Source organism: Phyllobates terribilis, unplaced genomic scaffold (assembly GCF_046119375.1).
Source record: "Phyllobates terribilis strain yellow unplaced genomic scaffold, ASM4611937v1 Scaffold_3__8_contigs__length_932513732, whole genome shotgun sequence".
Lineage (NCBI taxonomy): Eukaryota > Metazoa > Chordata > Amphibia > Anura > Dendrobatidae > Phyllobates > Phyllobates terribilis.
The window spans coordinates 782,146,584-782,172,350 of record NW_027362763.1 but is presented as its reverse complement, the minus strand read 5'-3'; the positions used below and the strand labels follow the sequence as shown (position 1 = coordinate 782,172,350).

Below are 25,767 nucleotides of genomic sequence, written 5' to 3'. Positions count from 1 at the left end.
TCAATTCTCCTGTGTGGTGTAGTATATAGGGAATCTGTTGGCTCTCCTGTGTGGTGTAGTATATAGAGGATCTGTCAGCTCTTCTGTGTGGTGTAGTATATAGAGGATCTGTCAGCTCTCCTGTGTGGTACAGTATATAGAGGATCTGTCAGCTCTCCTGTGTGGTGTAGTATATAGGGGATCTGTCAGTTCTCCTGTGTGGTGTAGTATATAGAGGATCTGTCAGCTCTCCTGTGTGGTGTAGTATATAGAGGATCTTTCTGCTCTCCTGTGTGGTGTAGTATATAGAGGATCTGTCATCTCTCTTGTGTGGTGTACTATATAGAGAATCTATCAGCTCTCCTGTGTGGTGTAGTATATAGAGGATCTGTCGGCTCTCCTGTGTAGTGTAGTATATAGAGGATCTGTCCCGTGTGGTGTAGTATATAGAGGATCTGTCAGTTCTCCTGTGTGGTGTAGTATATAGAGGATCTGTCAGCTCTCCTGTGTGGTGTAGTATATAGAGGATCTGTCAGTTCTCCTGTGTAGTGTAGTATATAGAGGATCTGTCCTGTGTGGTTTAGTATATAGAGGATGTGTCAGCTCTCCTGTGTGGTGTAGTATATAGAGGATCTGTCAGCTCTCTTGTGTGGTGTACTATATAGAGAATCTATCAGCTCTCCTGTGTGGTGTAGTATATAGAGGATCTGTCGGCTCTCCTGTGTAGTGTAGTATATAGAGGATCTGTCCCGTGTGGTGTAGTATATAGAGGATCTGTCAGTTCTCCTGTGTGGTGTAGTATATAGAGGATCTGTCAGCTCTCCTGTGTGGTGTAGTATATAGAGGATCTGTCAGTTCTCCTGTGTGGTGTAGTATATAGAGGATCTGTCTGCTCTCCTGTGTGGTATAGTATATAGAGGATCTGTCGGCTCTCCTGTATGGTGTAGTATATAGAGGATCTGTCAGCTCTCCTGTGTGGTGTAGTACATAGAGGATCTGTCAGCTCTCTTGTGTGGTGTAGTATATAGAGGGACTGTCAGCTCTCCTGTGTGGTGTAGTATATAGGGGATCTTTCGGCTCTCCTGTGTGGTGTAGTATATAGAGGATCTGTCAGCTCTCCTGTGTGGTGTAGTATATAGGGGATCTGTCAGGTCTCCTGTATGGTGTAGTATATAGAGGATCTGTCAGTTCTCCTGTGTGGTGTACTATATAGAGGATCTGTCAGCTCTCCTGCTTGGTGTAGTATATAGAGGATCTGTCAGCTCTCCTGTGTGGTGTAGTATATAGAGGATCTGACAGCTCTCCTTTGTGGTGTAGTATATAGCGGATCTATCTGCTCTCCTGTGTGGTGTAGTATATAGGGGATCTGTCAGCTCTCCTGTGTGGTGTAGTATATAGAGGATCTGTCAGCTCTCCTGTGTGGTGTAGTATATAGAGGATCTGTCAGCTCTCCTGTGTGGTGTAGTATATAGAGGATCTGTCTGCTCTCCTGTGTGGTGTAGTATACAGACGATCTGTCTGCTCTCCTGTGTGATGTAGTTTATAGAGGATCTGTCAGCTCTCCTGTGTGGTGCAGTAAATAGAGGATCTGTCAGCTCTTCTGTGTGGTGTAGTATATAGAGGATCTGTCAGCCCTCCTGTGTGGTGTAATATATAGGGAATATGTCAGCTCTCCTGTGTGGTGTAGTATATAGAGGATCTGTCAGCTCTCCTGTGTGGTGTAATATATAGGGGATCTGTCAGCTCTACTGTGTCGTGTAGTATATAGAGGATCTGTCAGCTCTCCTGTGTGCTGTAGTATATAGAGGATCTGTCAGCTCTCCTGTGTGGTGTAGTACATAGAGGATCTGTCAGCTCTCTTGTGTGGTGTAGTATATAGAGGATCTGTCGGCTCTCCTGTGTGGTGTAGTATATAGAGGATCTGTCAGCTCTCTTTTGTGGTGTACTATATAGAGAATCTCTCAGTTCTCCTCTGTGGTGTAGTATATAGAGGATCTGTCAGCTCTCCTGTGTGGTGTAGTAGATAGGGGATCTTTCGGCTCTCCTTTGTGGTGTAGTATATAGAGGATCTGTCAATTCTCCTGTGTGGTGTAGTATATAGGGAATCTGTTGGCGCTCCTGTGTGGTGTAGTATATAGAGGATCTGTCAGCTCTTCTGTGTGGTGTAGTATATAGAGGATCTGTCAGCTCTCCTGTGTGGTATAGTATATAGAGGATCTGTCAGCTCTCCTGTGTGGTGTAGTATATAGGGGATCTGTTGACTCTCCTGTGTGGTGTAGTACATAGAGGATCTGTCAGATCTCTTGTGTAGTGTAGTTTATAGAGGATCTGTCAGCTCTCCTGTGTGGTGTAGTATATAGGGGATCTGTCAGGTCTCCTGTGTGGTGTAGTATATAGAGGATCTGTCAGTTCTCCTGTGTGGTGTACTATATAGAAGATCTGTCAGCTCTCCTGCTTGGTGTAGTATATAGAGGATCTGTCAGCTCTCCTGTGTGGTGTAGTATATAGGGGATCTGTCAGCTCTCTTGTGTGGTGTAGTATATAGGGGATCTGTCAGCTCTCCTGTGTGGTGTAGTATATTGAGGATCTGTCCTGTGTGGTGTAATATATAGAGAATCTGTCAGTTCTCCTGTGTGGTGTAGTATATTGAGGATCTGTCAACTCTCCTGTGTGGTGTAATATATAGGGGATCTGTCAGCTCTACTGTGTGGTGTAGTATATAGAGGATCTGTCAGCTCTCCTGTGTGGTGTAGTATACAGAGGATCTGTCAGTTCTCTTTTGTGGTGTAGTATATAGAGGATCTGTCTGCTCTCCTGTGTGGTGTAGTATATAGAGGATCTGTCTGCTCTCCTGTGTGGTGTAGTATATAGAGGATCTGTCAGGTCTCCTGTGTGGTGTAGTATATAGGGGATCTGTCAGCTCTCCTGTGTGGTGTAGTATATAGAGGATCTGTCCTGTGTGGTGTAATATATAGAGAATCTGTCAGTTCTCCTGTGTGGTGTAGTATATTGAGGATCTGTCAACTCTCCTGTGTGGTGTAATATATAGGGGATCTGTCAAGTCTACTGTGTGGTGTAGTATATAGAGGATCTGTCAGCTCTCCTGTGTTGTAGTATACAGAGGATCTGTCAGTTCTCTTTTGTGGTGTAGTATATAGAGGATCTGTCTGCTCTCCTGTGTGGTGTAGTATATAGAGGATCTGTCTGCTCTCCTGTGTGGTGTAGTATATAGAGGATCTTTCAGTTCTCCTGTGTGGTGTACTTTATAGGGAATCTGTCGGCTCTCCTGTGTGGTGCAGTAAATAGAGGATCTGTCAGCTCTCCTGTGTGGTGTAGTATATAGAGGATCTGTCAGCCCTCCTGTGTGGTGTAATATAGAGAGAATCTGTCAGCTCTCCTGTGTGGTGTAATATATAGGGAATCTGTCAGCTCTCCTGTGTGGTGTAGTATATAGAGGATCTGTCAGCCCTCCTGTGTGGTGTAGTATATAGAGGATCTGTCAGCTCTCCTGTGTGGTGTAGTATATAGAGGAACTGTCAGCTCTCCTGTGTGGTGTAGTATATAGGGATCTGCCGGCTCTTCTGTGTGGTGTAGTATATAGAGGATCTGACAGCTCTTCTGTGTGGTGTAGTATATAGAGGATCTGTCAGCTCTCCTGTGTAATGTAGTATTTAGATGATCTGTCCTGTGTGGTGTAGTATATAGAGGATCTGTCAGCTCTCCTGTGTGGTGTAGTACATAGAGGATCTGTCAGCTTTCTTGTGTGGTGTAGTATATAGAGCATTTGTCGGCTCTCCAGTGTGGTGTAGTATATAGGGGATCTGTCCGCTCTCCTGTGTGGTGTAGTACATAGAGGATCTGTCAGCTCTCTTGTGTGGTGTAGTATATAGAGGATTTGTCGGCTCTCCAGTGTGGTGTAGTACATAGAGGATCTGTCAGCTCTCCTGTGTGGTGTAGTATATAGGGGATCTGTCCGCTCTCCTGTGTGGTGTAGTATATAGAGGATGTGTCAGCTCTCCTGTGTGGTGTAGTATATAGAGGCTCTGTCAGCTCTCCTGTGTGGTGTAGTATATAGAGGATCTGTCAGCCCTCCTGTGTGGTGTAATATATAGGGAATCTGTCAGCTCTCCTGTGTGGTGTAGTATATAGAGGATCTGTCAGCTCTCCTGTGTGGTGTAATATATAGGGGATCTGTCAGCTCTACTGTGTCGTGTAGTATATAGAGGATCTGTCAGCTCTCCTGTGTGGTGTAGTATTTAGAGGATCTGTCAGTTCTCCTGTGTGGTGTAGTACATAGAGGATCTGTCAGCTCTCTTGTGTGGTGTAGTATATAGAGGATCTGTCGTCTCTCCAGTGTGGTGTAGTACATAGAGGATCTGTCAGCTCTCCTGTGTGGTGTAGTATATAGAGGATCTGTCAGCTCTCCTGTGTGGTGTAGTATATAGAGGATCTGTCAGCTCTCCTGTGTGGTGTAGTATATAGAGGATCTGTCCGCTCTCCTGTGTGGTGTAGTACATAGAGGATCTGTCAGCTCTCTTGTGTGGTGTAGTATATAGAGGATCTGTCGGCTCTCCAGTGTGGTGTAGTACATAGAGGATCTGTCAGCTCTCCTGTGTGGTGTAGTATATAGAGGATCTGTCAGCTCTACTGTGTGGTGTAGTATATAGAGGATCTGTCAGCTCTCCTGTGTGGTGTAGTATACAGAGGATCTGTCAGTTCTCTTGTGTGGTGTAGTATATAGAGGATCTGTCAGCTCTCCTGTGTGGTGTAGTATATAGAGGATCTGTCTGCTCTCCTGTGTGGTGTAGTATACAGACGATCTGTCTGCTCTCCTGTGTGATGTAGTTTATAGAGGATCTGTCAGCTCTCCTGTGTGGTGCAGTAAATAGAGGATCTGTCAGCTCTTCTGTGTGGTGTAGTATATAGAGGATCTGTCAGCCCTCCTGTGTGGTGTAATATATAGGGAATATGTCAGCTCTCCTGTGTGGTGTAGTATATAGAGGATCTGTCAGCTCTCCTGTGTGGTGTAATATATAGGGGATCTGTCAGCTCTACTGTGTCGTGTAGTATATAGAGGATCTGTCAGCTCTCCTGTGTGCTGTAGTATATAGAGGATCTGTCAGCTCTCCTGTGTGGTGTAGTACATAGAGGATCTGTCAGCTCTCTTGTGTGGTGTAGTATATAGAGGATCTGTCGGCTCTCCAGTGTGGTGTAGTACATAGAGGATCTGTCAGCTCTCCTGTGTGGTGTAGTATATAGAGGATCTGTCAGCTCTACTGTGTGGTGTAGTATATAGAGGATCTGTCAGCTCTCCTGTGTGGTGTAGTATACAGAGGATCTGTCAGTTCTCTTGTGTGGTGTAGTATATAGAGGATCTGTCTGCTCTCCTGGGTGGAGTAGTATTTAGAGGATCTGTCCGCTCTCCTGTGTGGTGTAGTACATAGAGGATCTGTCAGCTCTCTTGTGTGGTGTAGTATATAGAGGATCTGTCGGCTCTCCAGTGTGGTGTAGTACATAGAGGATCTGTCAGCTCTCCTGTGTGGTGTAGTATATAGAGGATCTTTCAGCTCTACTGTGTGGTGTAGTATATAGAGGATCTGTCAGCTCTCCTGTGTGGTGTAGTATACAGAGGATCTGTCAGTTCTCTTGTGTGGTGTAGTATATAGAGGATCTGTCTGCTCTCCTGTGTGGTGTAGTATATAGAGGATCTGTCTGCTCTCCTGTGTGGTGTAGTATATAGAGGATCTGTCAGTTCTCCTGTGTGGTGTACTTTATAGGGAATCTGTCGGCTCTCCTGTGTGGTGCAGTAAATAGAGGATCTGTCAGCCCTCCTGTGTGGTGTAATATATAGGGAATCTGTCAGCTCTCCTGTGTGGTGTAGTATATAGAGGATCTGTCAGCCATCCTGTGTGGTGTAATATATAGGGGATCTGTCAGCTCTACTGTGTCGTGTAGTATATAGAGGATCTGTCAGCTCTCCTGTGTGGTGTAGTATATAGAGGATCTGTCAGACCTCCTGTGTGGTGTAATATATAGTGAATCTGTCAGCTCTCCTGTGTGGTGTAGTATATAGAGGATCTGTCAGCCCTCCTGTGTGGTGTAATATATAGGGGATCTGTCAGCTCTACTGTGTCGTGTAGTATATAGAGGATCTGTCAGCTCTCCTGTGTGGTGTAGTATATAGAGGATCTGTCAGACCTCCTGTGTGGTGTAATATATAGGGAATCTGTCAGCTCTCCTGTGTGGTGTAGTATATAGAGGATCTGTCAGCCCTCCTGTGTGGTGTAATATATAGGGGATCTGTCAGCTCTACTGTGTCGTGTAGTATATAGAGGATCTGTCAGCTCTCCTGTGTGGTGTAGTATTTAGAGGATCTGTCAGTTCTCCTGTGTGGTGTACTATATAGAGGATCTGTCAGCTCTCCTGTGTGGTGTAGTATATAGAGGATCTGAAAGCTCTCCTGTGTGGTGTAGTATATAGAGGATCTGTCTGCCCTCCTGTGTGGTGTAATATATAGGGGATCTGTCAGCTCTACTGTGTCGTGTAGTATATAGAGGATCTGTCAGCCCTCCTGTGTGGTGTAATATATAGGGGATCTGTCAGCTCTACTGTGTCGTGTAGTATATAGAGCTCTCTTGTGTGGTGTAGTGTATAGAGGATCTGTCCTGTGTGTTATAATATATAGAGTGTTACGGGTCCGGGTGGTGGAACTTCTGTGCCGAGGTGCAAGGAGGGACCCAGAGGGGCGTGACTAAGTATCCACCCGGACCGACCCTGGTCGTACGACAGCAAACGACACCGTGACCAGGGAGGATCCGAGCTGAGGGACTAGGTGCTACTCTGGGGACGACCTTGTAAGAGAGCAGGTGGCTCCCACGGGTCAGATGGCTGGGACTGACCGGTATGGTGGATGGACACGGCAAGCAGGCGGAAGTCTCTGGTAGCAGACCGGTGGTCATAGTTCGAGAAAGCAGGGCAAGTAGCAGTCTTTAGGTTTACCAGGAAGGTGGTCACAGCAAGTGACGGCAGGGTCTCCAGGCAGGCTGGCAGGAAACAGGCAGGTGCTCCCAGGTAAGTTGGCAGACAGACGAGGCGGGTAACTGTCAGGTAACTGGTGGGCGCTCCCAGGTGAGCCGGCAGACAGATGAGGCAGGTAACTGGCAGGTAACAGGTGGGCGCTCCCAGGTGAGCGAGCAGACAGACGAGGCAGGTAACAGGTAGGCACTCCCAGGTGAGCGGGCAGAAAGACGAGGCAGGTAACAGGCGGGTGCTCCCAGGTGAGCGGGCTGACGGACACAGCAGGTAACAGGCGGGTGCTCCCAGGTGAGCGAAGGACAGACAGGCGAGGCAGGTAACTGGCAGATAACTGGTGAGCGCTCCAGGTGAGCAGGCTGGCAGACTCGGCAGGTAACGGGCAGATAACAGGCTGGCAGGCAGGATGAGAAGGTGCCTTAAATGTGGGAAGTCCTCTGGCCATTGGCCGGGGACTCTTTAGGAAGACGCGCGCTGTCCCTTTAAGAGGGGGGGGAGTGCGCGCGCGCGTGCCCTAAGCACTCTGCTGGAGGAGGAACGAGCGCCGGCCACAGCAGGGAACGGAGCGCAGGGAGAAGCCGTGCCAGGAGCCGGGGGGCGAGAGAGACGGTGTCCCTGGCTGACATGGGGCAGGGACGCCGCTGTGCCGACAGAGACAGGAGCGTTGGAGGGGCCCACGTGAGGAGCGCGGAGGTGAGAGGGACGGTGTCCCTGCCTAGCAGAGGGCAGGGACGCCGATGCTACATAGAGAATCTGTCAGTTCTCCTGTGTGGTGTAGTATATAGAGGATCTGTCAGCCCTCCTGTGTGGTGTAATATATAGGGGATCTGTCAGCTCTACTGTGTGGTGTAGTATATAGAGGATCTGTCAGCTCTCCTGTGTGGTGTAGTATATAGAGGATCTGTCTGCTCTCCTGTGTAGTGTAGTATATAGAGGATCTGTCTGCTCTCCTGTGTAGTGTAGTATATAGAGGATCTGTCAGCTCTCCTGTGTAGTGTAGTATATAGAGGATCTGTCTGCTCTCCTGTGTGGTGTAGTATATAGAGGATCTGTCTGCTCTCCTGTGTGATGTAGTATATATGGAATCTGTCGGCTCTCCTGTGTGGTGTAGTATATAGAGGATCTGTCAGCTCTCCTGTGTGGTGTAGTATATAGAGGATCTGTCAGTTCTCCTGTGTGGTGTAGTATATAGAGGATCTGTTAGCTCTTCTGTGTGGTGTAGTATATAGAGGATCTGTCAGCTCTCCTGTGTGGTGCAGTATATAGAGGATCTGTCAGCTCTCCTGTGTGGTGTACTAGATCACGTGAAGTCATTATCGGTCTTTACTCCTCTTTGGTCAGACCTCATCTGGAATACTGTGTACAGTTTTGGGCACCACATTTTAAAAAAGACATAGACAAACTGGAGCAAGTTCAGAGAAGAGCGACCAGAATGGTGACTGGTCTGCAAACTATGTCCTATGAGGAACGGTTGCAGGATTTGGGAATGTTTAGCTTGCAAAAAAGAAGACTGAGAGGAGACTTTATAGCTGTCTACAAATATGTCAAGGGCTGTCACATTGTACAAGGATCATCTTTATTCTCATTTGCACAAGGAAAGACTAGAAGCAATGGGATGAAACTGAATGGGAGGAGACACAGATTAGATATTAGAAAAAACTTTTTGACAGTTAGGGTGATTAATGAGTGGAACAGGCTGCCACGAGAGGTGGTGAGTTCCCCTTCAATGGACGTCTTCAAACAGAGGCTGGACAGACATCTGTCTGAGATGGTTTAGTGAATCCTGCTTTGAGCAGGGGGTTGGATCAGATGACCCAGGAGGTCCCTTCCAACTCTACCATTCTATGATTCTATATAGGGAATCTGTCAGCTCTCCTGTGTGGTGTAGTAAATAGGGAATCTGTCAGCTCTTCTGTGTGGTGTACTATATAGGGAGTCTGTCAGCTCTCCTGTGTGGTGTAGTATATAGGGGATCTGCCGGCTCTCCTGTGTGGTGCAGTATATAGAGGATCTGTCAGCTCTCTTGTGTGGTGTAGTACATAGAGGATCTGTCAGCTCTCTTGTGTGGTGTAGTATATAGAGGATCTGTCGGCCTTCCTGTGTGGTGTAGTATATAGGGGATCTGTCGGCTCTCCTGTGTGGTGTAGTATATAGGGGATCTGTCAGGTCTCCTGTGTGGTGTAGTATGTAGAGGATCTGTCAGTTCTCCTGTGTGGCGTACTATATAGAGGATCTGTCAGCTCTCCTGCTTAGTGTAGTATATAGAGGATCTGTCGGCCTTCCTGTGTGGTGTAGTATATAGGGGATCTGTCGGCTCTCCTGTGTGGTGTAGTATATAGGGGATCTGTCAGCTCTCCTGTGTGTTGTAGTATATAGAGGATCTGACAGCTCTCCTGTGTGGTGTAGTATATAGAGGATCTATCAGCTCTCCTGTGTGGTGTAGTATATAGAGGATCTGTGAGCTCTCCTGTGTGGTGTAATATATAGCGGATCTGTCGCCTCTCCTGTGTGGTGTAGTATATAGGGGATCTGCCGGCTCTTCTGTGTGGTGTAGTATATAGATGATCTGTCAGCTCTCTAGTGTGGTGTACTATATAGAGAATCTGTCCTGTGTGGTGTAGTATATAGAGGATCTGTCAGCTCTCCTGTGTGGTGTAGTACATAGAGGATCTGTCAGCTCTCTTGTGTGGTGTAGTATATAGAGGATCTGTCGGCCCTCCTGTGTGGTGTAGTATATAGGGGATCTGTCGACTCTCCTGTGTGGTGTAGTATATAGGGGATCTGTCCGCTCTCCTGTGTGGTGTAGTACATAGAGGATCTGTCAGCTCTCTTGTGTGGTGTAGTATATAGAGGATCTGTCGGCTCTCCAGTGTGGTGTAGTACATAGAGGATCTGTCAGCTCTCCTGTGTGGTGTAGTATATAGGGGATCTGTCCGCTCTCCTGTGTGGTGTAGTATATAGAGGATCTGTCAGCTCTCCTGTGTGGTGTATATAGGGGATCTGTCAGTTCTCCTATATGGTGTACTATATATAGGATCTGTCAGTTCTCCTGTGTGATGTACTATAGAGAGGATCTGTCAGCTCTTCTGTGTGGTGTAGTATATAGAGGATCTGTCAGTTCTCCTGTGTGGTGTAGTATATAGGGGATCTGTCGGCTCTCCTGTGTGGTGTAGTATATAGAGGATCTGTCAGCTCTTTTGTGTGGTGTATTATATTGAGGATCTGTCAGCTCTCCTGTGTGGTGTAGTATATAGAGGATCTGTCAGCTCTCCTATGTGGTGTAGTATATAGAGGATCTGTCAGCTCTCCTGTGTGGTGTAGTATATAGAGCATCTGTCGGCTCTCCTTTGTGGTGTAGTATATAGAGGATCTGTTGGCTCTCCTGTGTGGTGTAGTATATAGAGGATCTGTCAGCTCTCCTCTGTGGTGTAGTATATATAGGATCTGTCAGCTCTCTCCTGTGTGGTGTAGTGTATAGGGGATCTGTCAGCTTTCCTGTGTGGTGTACTATATAGAGGATCTGTCAGTTCTCCTGTGTGGTGTACTATATAGAGGATCTGTCAGTTCTCCTGTGTGGTGTAGTATATAGAGGATCTGACATCTCTCCTGTGTGGTATAGTATATAGAGGATCTGTCAGCTCTCCTGTATGGTGTAGTACATAGAGGATCTGTCAGCTCTCCTGTATGGTGTAGTATATAGGGGATCTGTCAGCTCTCCTGTGTGGTGTACTATATAGAGGATCTGTCAATTCTCCTGTGTGGTGTACTATATAGAGGATCTGTCAGCTCTTCTGTGTGGTGTAGTACATGGAGTATCTGTCAGTTCTCCTGTGTGGTGTAGTATATAGAGGATCTGTCAGGTCTCCTGTGTGGTGTAGTATATAGAGGATCTGTCAGCTCTCCTGTGTGGTGTAGTATATAAAGGATCTGTAAGCTCTCCTGTGTGGTGTAGTGTATAGAATATCTGTCAGCTCTCCTGTGTGGTGTAGTATATAGAGGATCTGTCAGCTCTCCTGTGTGGTGTAGTACATAGAGTATCTGTCAGCTCTCCTGTGTGGCGTAGTATATAGGGGATCTGTCAGCTCTTCTGTGTGGTGTAGTATATATAGGATCTGTCAGCTCTCCTGTGTGGCGTAGTATATAGGGGATCTGTCAGCTCTCCTGTGTGGTGTAGTATATAGGGGATCTGTCAGTACTCCTGTATGTTGTATTATATAGAGGATCTGTCAGTTGTCCTGTGTGGTGTACTATATAGAGGATCTGTCAGCTCTCCTGTGTGGTGTAGTACATAGAGGATCTGTCAGTTCTCCTGTGTGGTGTAGTATATAAAGGATCTGTCAGCTCTCCTGTGTGGTGTAGTATATAGGGGATCTGTCAGTTCTCCTGTGTGGTGTAGTATATAGGGGATCTGTCAGTTCTCCTGTGTGGTGTAGTATATAGAGGATCTGTCAGCTCTCCTGTGTGGTGTAGTATATAGAGGATCTGTCGGCTCTCCTGTGTGGTGTAGTATATAGAGGATCTGTTGGCTCTCCTGTGTGGTGTAGTATATAGAGGATCTTTCGGCTCTCCTGTGTGGTGTAGTATATAGAGGATCTGTCAGCTACTCTGTGTGGTGTAGTACATAGAGGATCTGTTAGCTCTCCTGTGTGGTGTAGTATATAGAGGATCTGTCGGCTCTCCTGTGTGGTGTAGTATATAGTGGATCTCTCAGCTCTCCTGTGTGGTGTAGTATATAGGGAATCTGTCAGCTCTCCTGTGTGGTGTACTATATAGAGGATCTGTCAGCTCTCCTGTGTGGTATAGTATATAGAGGATCTGTCAGCTCTCCCGTGTGGTGTAGTATATAGAGGATCTATCAGCTCTCCTGTGTGGTGTAGTACATAGAGGATCTGTCAGCTCTCCTGTGTGGTGTAGTATATAGAGGATCTGTCGGCTCTCCTGTGTGGTGTAGTATATAGTGGATCTCTCAGCTCTCCTTTGTGGTGTAGTATATAGGGAATCTGTCAGCTCTTCTGTGTGGTGTACTATATAGAGGATCTGTCAGCTCTCCTGTGTGGTGTAGTATATAGAGGATCTGTCAGCTCTCCTGTGTGGTGTAGTGTATAGAAGATCTGTCAGCTCTCCTGTGTGGTGTAGTATATAGAGGGTCTGTCAGCTCGACTGTGTGGTGTAGTATATAGGGGATCTGTCAGCTCTTCTGTGTGGTGTAGTGTCAGCTCTCCTGTGTGGTGTTGTATATAGAGGATCTGACAGCTCTCCTGTGTGGTGTAATATATAGGGGATCTGTCAGCTCTCCTGTGTGGTGTAGTATATAGAGGATCTGTCAGTTCTCCTGTGTGGTGTAGTATATAGAAGATCTGTCAGCTCTCTCCTGTGTGGTGTAGTATATAGGGGATCTGTCAGCTCTCCTGTGTGGTGTACCATATAGAGGATCTGTCAGTTCTCCTGTGTGGTGTACTATATAGAGGATCTGTCAGCTCTCCTGTGTGGTGTAGTATATAGAGGATTTGTAAGCTCTCCTGTGTGGTGTAGTGTATAGGGGATCTGTCAGCTCTCCTGTGTGGTGTTGTATATAGAGGATCTGTCAGCTCTCCTGTGTGGTGTAGTATACAGTGGATGTGTCAGTTCTCCTGTGTGGTGCACTATATAGAGGATCTGTCAGCTCTCCTGTGTGGTGTAGTATATAGAGGATCTGTCAGCTCTCTCCTGTGTGGTGTAGTATATAGGGGATCTGTCAGCTCTCCTGTGTGGTGTAGTATATAGAGGATCTCTCCTGTGTGGTGTAGTATATAGAGGATCTCTCCTGTGTGGTGTAGTATATAGAGGATCTGTCAGTTCTCCTGTGTGGTGTACTATATAGAGAATCTGTCAGCTCTCCTGTGTGGTGTAGTGTATAGAGGATTTGTAAGCTCTCCTGTGTGGTGTAGTATATAGGTGATCTGTCAGTTCTCCTGTGTGGTGTAGTATATAAAGGATCTGTCAGCTCTCCTGTGTGGTGTAGTATTTAGAGGATCTGCCAGCTCTCCTGTGTGGTGTAGTATATAAGGGATCTGTCAGTTCTCCTGTGTGGTGTAGTATATTGAGGATCTGTCAGCTCTCCTGTGTGGTGTAGTATATAGAGGATCTGTCGGCTCTCCTGTGTGGAGTAGTATATAGAGGATCTTTCGGCTCTCCTGTGTGGTGTAGTATATAGAGGATCTGCCAGCTCCTCTGTGTGGTGTACTATATAGGGAATCTGTCAGCTCTCCTGTGTGGTGTTGTATATAGAGGATCTGTCAGCTCTTCTGTGTGGTAGTATATAGAGGATCTGTCAGCTCTCCTGTGTGGTGTTGTATATAGAGGATCTGACAGCTCTCCTGTGTGGTGTAATATATAGGGGATCTGTCAGCTCTCCTGTGTGGTGTAGTATATAGGGGATCTGTCAGCTCTCCTGTGTGGTGTAGTATATAGAGGATCTGTCAGCTCTCTCCTGTGTGGTGTAGTATATAGGGGATCTGTCAGCTCTCCTGCGTGGTGTACTATATAGAGGATCTGTCAGTTCTCCTGTGTGGTGTACTATATAGAGGATCTGTCAGCTCTCCTGTGTGGTGTAGTATATAGAGGATTTGTAAGCTCTCCTGTGTGGTGTAGTATATAGGGAATCTGCCGGCTCTCCTGTGTGGTGTAGTATATAGAGGATCTGACAGCTCTCCTGTGTGGTGTAATATATAGGGGATCTGTCAGCTCTCCTGTGTGGTGTAGTATATAGACGATCTGTCAGTTCTCCTGTGTGGTGTAGTATATAGAGGATCTGTCAGCTCTCTCCTGTGTGGTGTAGTATATAGGGGATCTGTCAGCTCTCCTGTGTGGTGTAGTATATAGAGGATCTGTCAGTTCTCCTGTGTGGTGTACTATATAGAGGATCTGTCAGCTCTCTTGTGTGGTGTAGTATATAGAGGATTTGTAAGCTCTCCTGTGTGTTGTAGTGTATAGGGGATCTGTCAGCTCTCCTGTGTGGTGTAGTTTATAGAGGATCTGTCAGCTCTCCTGTGTGGTGTAGTATATAGAGGATCTGTCAGCTCTCCTGTGTGATGTTGTATATAGAGGATCTGTCAGCTTTCCTGTGTGGTGTAGTATACAGTGGATCTGTCAGTTCTCCTGTGTGGTGTACTATATAGAGTATCTGTCAGCTCTCCTGTGTGGTGTAGTATATAGAGGATCTGTCAGCTCTCTCCTGTGTGGTGTAGTATATAGGGGATCTGTCAGCTCTCCTGTGTGGTGTACTATATAGAGGATCTGTCAGTTCTCCTGTGTGTTGTACTATATAGAGGATCTGTCAGCTCTCCTGTGTGGTGTAGTATATAGAGGATTTGTAAGCTCTCCTGTGTGGTGTAGTATATAGGGGATCTGTCAGTTCTCCTGTGTGGTGTAGTATATAAAGGATCTGTCGGCTCTCCTGTGTGGTGTAGTATATAGAGGATCTGTCGGCTCTCCTGTGTGGTGTAGTATATAGAGGATCTTTCGGCTCTCCTGTGTGGTGTAGTATATAGAGGATCTGTCAGCTCCTCTGTGTGGTGTACTATATAGGGAATCTGCCGGCTCTCCTGTGTGGTGTAGTGTATAGAGGATCTGTCAGCTCTCCTGTGTGGTGTAGTATATAGAGGATCTGTCTGGTCTCCTGTGTGGTGTAGTATATAGAGGATCTGTCAGCTCTCCTGTGTGGTGTTGTATATAGAGGATCTGTCAGCTCTTCTGTGTGGTGTAGTATATAGAGGATCTGTCAGCTCTCCTGTGTGGTGTTGTATATAGAGGATCTTACAGCTCTCCTGTGTGGAGTAATATATAGGGGATCTGTCAGCTCTCCTGTGTGATGTAGTATATAGGGGATCTGTCAGCTCTCCTGTGTGGTGTAGTATATAGAGGATCTGTCAGCTCTCCCTTGTGGTGTAGTATATAGAGGATCTGTCAGCTCTCTCCTGTGTGGTGTAGTATATAGGGGATCTGTCAGCTCTCCTGCGTGGTGTACTATATAGAGGATCTGTCAGCTCTCCTGTGTGGTGTAGTATATAGAGGATTTGTAAGCTCTCCTGTGTGGTGTAGTATATAGAGGATCTGTTAGCTCTCCTGTGTGGTGCAGTATATAGTGGATCTGTCAGCTCTCCTGTGTGGTATGGTATGTAGGGGAACTGTCAGTTTTCCTGTATGATGTACTATATAGAGAATCTGTCAGCTCTCCTGTGTGGTGTAGTATATAGTGGATCTGTCAGCTCTCCTGTGTGGTGTGGTATATAGGGGATCTGTCAGTTCTCCTGTGTGGTGTAGTATATAGAGGATCTGTCAGCTCTCCTGTGTGGTGTAGTATATAGGGGATCTGTCAGCTCTCCTTTGTGGTGTAGTATATAGAGGATCTGTCGGCTCTCCTGTGTGGTGTAGTATATAGAGGATCTGTCAGCTCTCTTGTGTGGTGTAGTATATAGAGGATGTGTCAGCTCTCCTGTGTGGTGTAATATATAGAGAATCTGTCAGTTCTCCTGTGTGGTGTAGTATATTGAGGATCTGTCAACTCTCCTGTGTGGTGTAATATATAGGGGATCTGTCAGCTCTACTGTGTGGTGTAGTATATAGAGGATCTGTCAGCTCTCCTGTGTGGTGTAGTATATAGAGGATCTGTCAGCTCTCCTGTGTGGTGTAGTATATAGAGGATCTGTCAGCTCTCCTGTGTGGTGTAGTATATAGAGGATCTGTCAGCTCTCCTGTGTGGTGTAGTATATAGAGGATCTGTCCCGTGTGGTGTAGTATATAGAGGATCTGTCAGTTCTCCTGTGTGGTGTAGTATATAGAGGATCTGTCAGCTCTCCTGTGTGGTGTAATATATAGAGGATCTGTCAGCTCTCCTGTGTGGTGTAGTATATAGAGGATCTGTCAGCTCTCCTGTGTGGTGTAGTATATAGGATCTATCCTGTGTGGTGTAGTATATAGAGGATCTGTCAGCTCTCCTGTGTGGTGTAGTATATAGAGGATCTGTCAGCTCTCCTGTGTGGTGTAGTATATAGGATCTATCCTGTGTGGTGTAGTATATAGAGGATCTGTCAGTTCTCCTGTGTGGTGTAGTATATAGAGGATCTGTCAGCTCTCCTGTGTGGTGTAATATATAGAGGATCTGTCAGCTCTCCTGTGTGGTGTAGTATATAGAGGATGTGTCAGCTCTCCTGTGTGGTGTAGTATATAGAGGATCTGTCAGCTCTCCTGTGTGGTGTAGTATATAGAGGATCTGTCAGCTCTCCTGTGTGGTGTAGTATATAGAGGATCTGTCAGCTCTCCTGTGTGGTGTAGTATATAGGATCTATCCTGTGTGGTGTAGTATATAGAGGATCTGTCAGCTCTCCTGTGTGGTGTAGTATATAGGATCTATCCTGTGTGGTGTAGTATATAGAGGATCTGTCAGCTCTCCTGTGTGGTGTAGTATATAAAGGATCTGTCAGCTCTCCTGTGTGGTGTAGTATATAGGATCTCTCCTGTGTGGTGTAGAATATAGGATCTATCCTGTGTGGTATGTTTACATAACTGCATGGTGGGCCCCAAGAATTATTTTTCTCTGGTGGGCACAAGGTACTCCAGTCCAACACTGCTTATAGGCCATGCTTCTCTATGTATTTAAAGCACTAATTCAGCAGTTTATTTTCTAATGTCAGCATTTCAGCACTAGAGTGGTGCAACAAATCTAAATTCCCTGACCCTAGTATTATACTCACCAGACGCTGTTTTCAGCTCTTCCCAATCACGCACTGCCATCTTAAGACCACAACTTCTGACTGGCCGGAAGTCAGCGGTAATGGTCACAAGCTCTCAATGTAAGTCTATGAGAGGCCTCGTTCTGGTTCTAATAAACTTACTTTGAGTAGTGACTTCTTGCTCACCCAGCAAACACTGGCAGATCACAAACAGCTGGAGACTGATTGAAGCGGCAACAATAACAAAAGAAGATGGCAGCTGGTAAGTATCAGACTAGGGACAGGGAACTTAGATTAGTGGTCCAGGTAACAAAAAATAGTGGCACTCAATGCCAAATAAAGCGCTGACCTTTTATTGAAGCATAAAATTGCTGAGCTAGGCAGATGAAAACCCCGTCGACCAACACCATTTCACGTGAACTCACGCTTTCTCAAGGCCTCATGATAACCAAAGTGGTGCTTTAAATATGAAAATAGCTTTTTCAGAGACCTAGCCAAATCATACCATCTGCTTTGCACTGATGAGGGGCAAATATCCTGAAACATGTGTATAAATGTAGTGTCTGATTTGGCTTCTTATCCAGGTGGCAAGGGTCATTCAAGGGTTGATGTTGACTTTCATGATTGCTACCACAATAGATGGGACTAGAGTTCAAGTCTTCTTCCTCTCTAAAGAGGTTATTTGCATTTATTAAAAGCACACACCATGGGCTCTATTATAAGTTCTGTTTTTTAAAAAAAAGACAATAAAAAATAACAATATTTTTTATTTAAATTGGCAGCCATCAGTGCTGCAAATTTATTGTTTGAGGTGTCGGACCCCTACCAATCTAATACTGATGACTAACCATCAATATCCAGAATAGAAAAGCTGGAATGTCCACTTAAAATGGTTTTCCTTTATTCAAAAATTTATTTAAAACATCAGCATAGCAGGTTAGATACACATATCTGCCATGCTGATGTTTTAAATGGATTTTTATATAAAGGAAATCATTTTAATCATAAGTTCCAGCTTTTCTTTTCTGGGTATGGTTTGACTGAATCCATAACTCCAAACCGTCCCGGATTCAGCAGCACTGTCCCGATTGGAGCGGTCAGTCTCGCTGTCCCAGCAGGTCAGGAGACTTCCTTTCACTCTCTACTCTCCCCGTCTTCAGCTCTGTAGCTCCTCATCCTCAGGGGTGGGGTCAGCATCTCTGCACACACTTACATTAATTAAATAAACAATTCTCTTCTTCCAATCTGGTCTCCCTGTTATTTGAACCCACAATATGTACCAATGAGCCAAATAAACCTAATGACAGCAGCTAAATCTATGAGTCACATCCTACATTGATCTGCAAAGGAGAATTTTGTATACTTGAAGCTGCATTACAGACTCTGAAATTACAGGCAAATTATAACAGTACACAGAGATACATCTGTAAATAGCATTTCATTTCTATGTCACTGTATTCTAGAGATGAAGAAAAAGTCAGATTTTTTTCTTCATATAAAATTACTAAAATATAATTAAAACCAATTACAAAACTTCTATTTTATCTTCTTGTGATTTGGTCCGAAAATCGAAGCTACAACCTTCATCATGGCAGGCAGCAGCTAAAGATACGAACCACAGGCTACACTGATCAGCATAGGAGAATTTTGCATAGTTGAAGCTGCATTACCAGCTCTGAACCCACAAGCAGATGATACTAATACATAGAGATACATCCGTACATAGCAGTGTATTTATATATCCAGGGGCGGACACAGACTGTAGTGGGCCCCTGTGCAAGAAATTTTTGGGGGTCCCCCCCTGCCCTTCATAAGGCAACAAAGTTATGTAAACATAACCCCCCCATGTGCAGCTCTCATCCCCCCCATGCATCTCTCATCCCCCCCGTGCATCTCTCACCCTCCCCCGTGCATCTCTCATCCCCCCCATGTGCATCTCTCATCCCCCCCAAGTGCATCTCTCATCCCCCCCATGTGCATCTCTCATCCCCCCCATGTGCATCTCTCATCTCCCCCATGTGCATCTCTCATCCCCCCCATGTGCATCTCACATACCCCCATGTGCATTTCTCACCCCCCCATGTGCATCTCTCACCCCCCATGTGCATCCCTCACCCCCCCATGTGCATCCCTCATCCCCCTGTGCATTTCTGATTCCCCCCTGTGCATCTCTGATTCCCCCCTGTGCATCTCTGATTCCCCCCTGTGCATCTCTGATTCCCCCCACTCCTAGTTAATTAATTGTATTTAAAAAAAATAAAACTTGTTATACTTACCCCCATGCGATCCCTGCAGAATCCTGGCGCTCGTCCACGTCGCTGCCACCAGGTTCTCCTGACGTTCGGCCATGTGACGGCGCCACATACATAGCCATCAGCTTTTGTTTTGGCCAAAAGATTTTTAAAGCCACCTCCACGATAAGGTTGACTCTTCTGGCCGGGCCCTACTCTAACCTATTAAAATTTTCTTAAAATATCCAATACTCTTTTTAGATATATTTTTATTTAGTTTTCTTTAAGGGAATGTGTCATATACATTTTTTTTTAAATGACCAATAATACCACATACAGGGAATACCGTCACACCATGACCAGACCACATATTACCACAACATAGTGACCGAATAATACCACACAGAAGGGAGAAAAACTGCCACACCATGACCAGACCACATATTACCACCACATTACTAATATTACCACCACATTACTAATATTACCATAAGTGTCATTATACACGGGAGCTCTATACATGGTATGTATAATGTAAGTGTCCAGGTAATCTAGTGATCACCAGTGACATTATACACAGGAGCTCTGTATATAGTGTCAGTGTACAGGTAATACAGTGATCACCAGTGACATTATACACAGGAGCTCTGTATATAGCGTACAGGTAATACAGTGATCACCAGTGACATTATACACAGGAGCTCTGTATATAGTGTCAGTGTACAGGTAATACAGTGATCACCAGTGACATTATACACAGGAGCTCTGTATATAGTGTACAGGTAATACAGTGATCACCAGTGACATTATACACAGGAGCCCGGTACATAGTATATAGTGTAAGTGTACATGTAATACACTGACTCACTGGTGACGTCTCTAGGTGAAGTCCTTCAGCTACGCTTTTCTCCTTCATCCAGCACAGACCGCCATCACGTCTTCCAGCCAGGACTCGTCTCTGCATAAAATAACACAGTTATCTAGAGCACATTCCCCAACTTCTACATTACGCAGCTGAATACAGACGTGCATCCACCATCAATATATGGTTAGTTATTATGCAACCTACCATTCCAAATATAAATTGTAATCCACCACGGTGCCCCCATTAACTGTAAATAGGCACTTAATAAATAATTTAATTAGAACCTCTACTCTTTCCGCCAATTTGTTACCAGTTACACTCCTGCATCCGCAACGCCCCCTTCTCTATACTTCCTGCTCCCCACATTCATTATTTACATCCACCCCCTGCCCCAATTCATTATATCATGTCCGTGCTCTCCCCACCCCATCATCATTTACTCTCCCCCACCCCACATTCATTATGTGCAGCTCATTATCCCCCTACTCCCAATTCCCCCATGTGCAGCTCATTTTCTCCCAATTCCCCCATGTGCAGCTCTCATCCCCCCCATGTGCACATCTCTTATCCCCCTCCCCCACATGTGCCACTCTCTCATCCCCCCATGTGCATTTCTCACCACTCCCATGTGCACATATCTCATCCCCCTCCCCCACATGTGCCCCTCTCTCATCCCCCTCCACCACATGTGCACCTCTCTCATCCCCCTCCACCACATGTGCACCTCTCTCATCCCCCTCCCCCACATGTGCACCACTCTCATCCCCCTCCACCACATGTGCACCTCTCTCACCCCCCTCCACCACATGTGCACCTCTCTCACCCCCCTCCACCACATGTGCACCTCTCTCATCCCCCTCCACCACATGTGCACCTCTCTCACCCCCCTCCACCACATGTGCACCTCTCTCATCCCCCTCCACCACATGTGCACCTCTCTCATCCCCCTCCACCACATGTGCACCTCTCTCACCCCCCTCCACCACATGTGCACCTCTCTCATCCCCCTCCCCCACATGTGCACCTCTCTCATCCCCCTCCCCACATGTGCACCTCTCTCATCCCCCTCCCCCACATGTGCACCTCTCTCACCCCCTCCACCACATGTGCACCTCTCTCATCCCCCTCCCCCACATGTGCACCTCTCTCATCCCTCTCCCCCACATGTGCACCTCTCTCATCCCCCTCCCCCACATGTGCACCTCTCTTATCCCCCTCCCCCACATGTGCACCTCTCTCATCCCCCTCCCCCACATGTGCACCTCTCTCATCCCCCTCCACCACATATGCATCTCTCATCCCCCCCACATGTGCATCTCCCATTCCCCCCACTCCTAGTTAATTGTATTTTTAAAAAAATAAAACTTGTTATACTTACCCCCATGCGATCCCTGCAGAATCCTGGCGCTCATCCAAATCGCTGACACCAGGTTCTCCTGACTTCCGGTCATGTGACGGAGCCGTCACATGACCGGAAGTCAGGGGAATCATGAAGGCGCTGCCGCAGGAGCGCAGCGCTGAGATGTCCTGGACTCGGCGCTTAGCATGGGGCCGGGGGCCCCATGAGGAGAGAGACACACAAGAGGGGGGCTCCGAGGGGGCCCCTACCGGCCGGGCCCCATACTGGAGTCAGCGCAGTCATGCCCTGATGGCGGCCCTGCTGGAGGGGCCCCCTCTCCCTCGGGGCCCCCGTTCAATGAACCGGCTGCACGGGCGGTAGTTTCGCCCCTGTATATATCCCTGTATTTTAAAGAGAAAATAAAAGTCAGATTTTTTTCTTCCTATAAAATTTCTAAAAAAAAGAAAAGAAAAACAATTACAAAAAATTCATTTTTAATTCTTTCAAAAATAATAAACATAACAAATCATGAAATAAAAGACATATTTGGTCCCTGTAATTGTAACGACCTGCACAACACAGTGATCAGATTATTTATGGCGATCGGTAAATGTCGTAAAAAAAGTCATTGTTTTTTTTTCTCCATAAAACCTATAAAAAAATGTAACAAAAATGTAACAATGAGGCCATGTTCACACGTAGCATAGATACTACATTTTTCTGCACTTTTTCTTCAGCTGTCTGTACCACATGATGCAATAACAATCTTCCTTGATTACTGCGAGTTTGCTGCTTTCATGCATTTTTCCCCTTAATGGATGCGATTTTGGTGCAGATGTGAAGGAGCCTTACTAATGCTTTTTTAATAATACAGAAAAGCTTTGATTCTGCACTTAATAATGCAACGGCCTTTTTTTTACAGGTCCCAATAGACTCCTAGAGAGAAAAAATGCAGCAAAACCGTACAATTTAGCAGTGTCTTTAGATGCATCAAGGGCAGGAGTTTTCATGAAATCACATCCGCTTTGCTTAGACTTTTAGCCGTGTTCACATGTAAGCATAAATGTTGTGTTTTTTCTGTTGCTGTCCAAACAAATTGGATGTAATTTCATGAAAACTGCGTCCCCTGTGCTTAAAGACGCTGCTGAACTGTGCGGTTTTGGTGCTTTTTTTTTCTCTAGAGGCTTTTATGTGGAGTCTAAAAAAACGCTTGTTAAAAGCTGCAATTACTTTTTTAAGGTCCTATAAAAACCATATTAACAACACTGCTTCACAAGTGCACCAAAAAAAACATCAAATAAGGGGAAAAGGGATAAAAAATGCAGCAAAAATTCAATATTTACCGCCCCTCTAACATCTGCTCCTACCAGGGTGGAAAGTAATGGCAAATGGGTGCGCTGCATGGTTTGTCTCTTTCTTTTCTGTAAACGTTGGGAGGTATGCTGAATTGATTACTTTATTATGTCAATGTACTGAATATTAAAATTGTTGTTCTTTCAGGACTACTACGTATTGGAGATTGAGAAACTGAAGGCTTATTCTGACAAGGTAATTTTTAAAGAGGACCTTTCACCAAATTTTTCATTTTGAACTGGACACAGGATGTAATAGTGGCTGCAGAGCGGAATAAAACACATATTTTTCTTTATTTTGTCTCTTCATTGCAGAGATATTAGCAATCAAAGTTGTGCTACAGGGCAGTAGTGTAGCTAACAGGGGGGCAGAGGGTCCAGTCGCCCTGGGCTTGGGCCCCATGATCACAGGGACCCTTCCCAGAGCTACACTACCCTTAAGCTGTTAAGCTGTGCGGTAGAGCAGGGAGACATGATCTCCCTGCACTACCACTCCCCATTCTGTAGACTGCAGGTTGCTTTATGCCTACGGTCTACAGAACTGCAGGGGGTGCACGCACAGAACGTCAGTGATTGGTGCGGTGACATCATTACGCCGCACCGGGACTCTGATGTCCAGTGCGTGCGCCGGAGCTTTGCAGAGGGGCTCGTCAGGAACCTGGATTAGGTCAGTGTATGATGTTTTTGATTTTTATTAAAACATGTGGTTTGACTGTGGGGGCATTATAAAGTATAGATGCCCCTTATAAAGTACAGACCAAAAGTTTGGACACACCTTCTCATTTAAAGATTTTTTTGTATTTTCATGACTATGAAAATTGTACTTTCACACTGAAGGCATCAAAACTATGAATTAAGACATGTGAAATTATATACTTAACAAAAAAGTGTGAAACAACTGAAAATATGTCTTATATTTTAGGTTTTTCAAAGTAGCCACCTTTAGCTTTGATGACTGCTTTGCACACTCTTGGCATTCTCTTCATGAGCTTCAAGAGGTAGTCACCGGAAATGGTTTTCACTTCACAAGTGTGCCCTGTCAGGTTTAATAAGTGGGATTTCTTGCCTTATAAATGGGGTTGGGACCATCAGTTGTGTTGTGCTGAAGACTGGTGGATACACAGCTGATAGTCCTACTGAATAGACTGTTAGAATTTGTATTATGGCAAGAAAAAAGCAGCGAAGTAAAGAAAAACGAGTGGCGATCATTACTTTGAGAAATGAAGGTCAGTCAGTGCGAAAAATTGGGAAAACTTTGAAAGTGTCCCCAAGTGCAGTTGCAAAAACCATCAAGCGCTACAAAGAAACTGGCTCACATGAGGACCGCCCCAGGAAAGGAAGACCAAGAGTCACCTCTGCTTCTGAGGATAAGTTTATCCGAGTCACCAGCCTCAGAAATCGCAGGTTAACAGCAGCTCAGATTAGAGACTAGGTCAATGCCACACAGAGTTCTAGCAGCAGACACATCTCTTCAACAACTGTTAAGAGGAGACTTTGTGCAGCAGGCCTTCATGGTAAAATAGCTGCTAGGAAACCACTGCTAAGGACAGGCAACAAGCAGAAGAGACTTGTTTGGGCTAAAGAACACAAGGAATGGACATTAAACCAGTGGAAATCTGTGCTTTGGTCTAATGAGTCCAAATTTGAGATCTTTCGTTCCAACCACCGTGTCTTTGTGCGATGCAGAAAAGGTGAACGGATGGACTCTACGTGCCTGGTTCCCACCGTGAAGCATGGAGGAGGAGGTGTGATGATGTGGGGGTGCTTTGCTGGTGACACTGTTGGGGATTTATTCAAAATTGAAGGCATACTGAACCAGCATGACTACCACAGCATCTTGCAGCGGCATGCTATTCCATCCGGTTTGTGTTTAATTGGACCATCATTTATTTTTCAACAGGACAATGACCCCAAACACACCTCCAGGCTGTGTAAGGGCTATTTGACCAAGAAGGAGAGTGATGGTGTGCTACGCCAGATGACCTGGCCTCCACAGTCACCAGACCTGAACCCAATCGAGATGGTTTGGGGTGAGCTGGACCGCAGAGTGAAGGCAAAGGGGCCAACAAGTGCTAAGCATCTCTGGGAACTCCGTCAAGATTGTTGGAAGACCATTTCCGATGACTACCTCTTGAAGCTCATCAAGAGAATGCCAAGAGTGTGCAAAGCAGTCATCAAAGCAAAAGGTGGCCACTTTGAAGAACCTAGAATATAAGACATATTTTCAGTTGTTTCACACTTTTTTGTTAAGTATATAATTCCACATGTGTTAATTCAGAGTTTTGATGCCTTCAGTGTGAATGTACAATTTTCATAGTCATGAAAATACAGAAAGATCTTTAAATGAGAAGGTGTGTCCAAACTTTTGGTCTGTACTGTACATTGTAAGGGCTAGTGTAGGGGGCCCTCATAAAGTGTGGGAACTACTGTGGGGGGGCTCTCAAACTGTGGCGGACATGTTACAGCAAGGTGGTTATTATGAATGTGTGTGCAAATGTGGGAGCCATTATACATCATGGGTGCAAATCTGGAGGCCATTATACAGTGTGGGTGCAAATGTGGGGGCCATTATACAGCATGGGTGCACATGTTGAAGCCATTATACAGCATGGGTGCAAATGTGAAGGCCATTATACAGCATGGGTGCAAATGTGGGGGCCATTGTACAGTGTGGGTGCAAATGTGGGGGCCATTATACAGCGTGGGTGCAAATTTTGGGGCCATTATACAGCGTGGGTGCAAATTTGGGGACCATTATACAGTCTGTGTGTAAGTGTGGGGGCCATTATACCGTGTGGGGACTATTGAGGGGTTCATCACACAGTATGGGGGCCATTAAACAGTATAGGACCTAATGAAGGAGCCATTATACTGTGTGGGGGCTTCTGTGAGGGCCATATTTCAGTGTGGGAGCCACATAAAATGTATGTGGTCATTCATACAGTGTGGGGCCTACTGCAGGGGCCATGATACAGTTTGGGGACTACAGTGGGGGTCATTATACTGTGTTTTGGGGGAGCAATGAGGACATCATTCTGTTTATAGGAGATCTGTGGGCAGGGGCGTAAAAACTGCAATTGCAGAGGTCGCGACCGAGCCCATGCACGTGGGAGCCCGCCGACGCCAGCACAAACTTCAACTGGATGTCCTTGGACAGCTGAAGTGTACTGCGGCACAGAGACTTGTCAGGTCCATGCCCAGCAATTCATGCTGCCTGCCAAGCAGCTGATTTCGACGTGCACATGACTGGGGACGCATG

The 25,767-nt window shown here is 45.9% G+C and overlaps 1 protein-coding gene across 2 annotated transcripts in view; it reads left to right on the top strand.

The window, feature by feature from the left end:
• The window catches only part of LOC141258338 (uncharacterized), a 199,965-nt gene that overhangs the window by 128,489 nt on the left and 45,709 nt on the right, over positions 1-25,767 (top strand). For both annotated transcript variants that reach the window (XM_073673345.1, XM_073673344.1), the window contains exon 8: positions 22,657-22,704. In XM_073673345.1, coding sequence (XP_073529446.1) covers positions 22,657-22,704 — 48 coding nt within the window. The remainder of the gene's footprint in view (positions 1-22,656; positions 22,705-25,767) is intronic.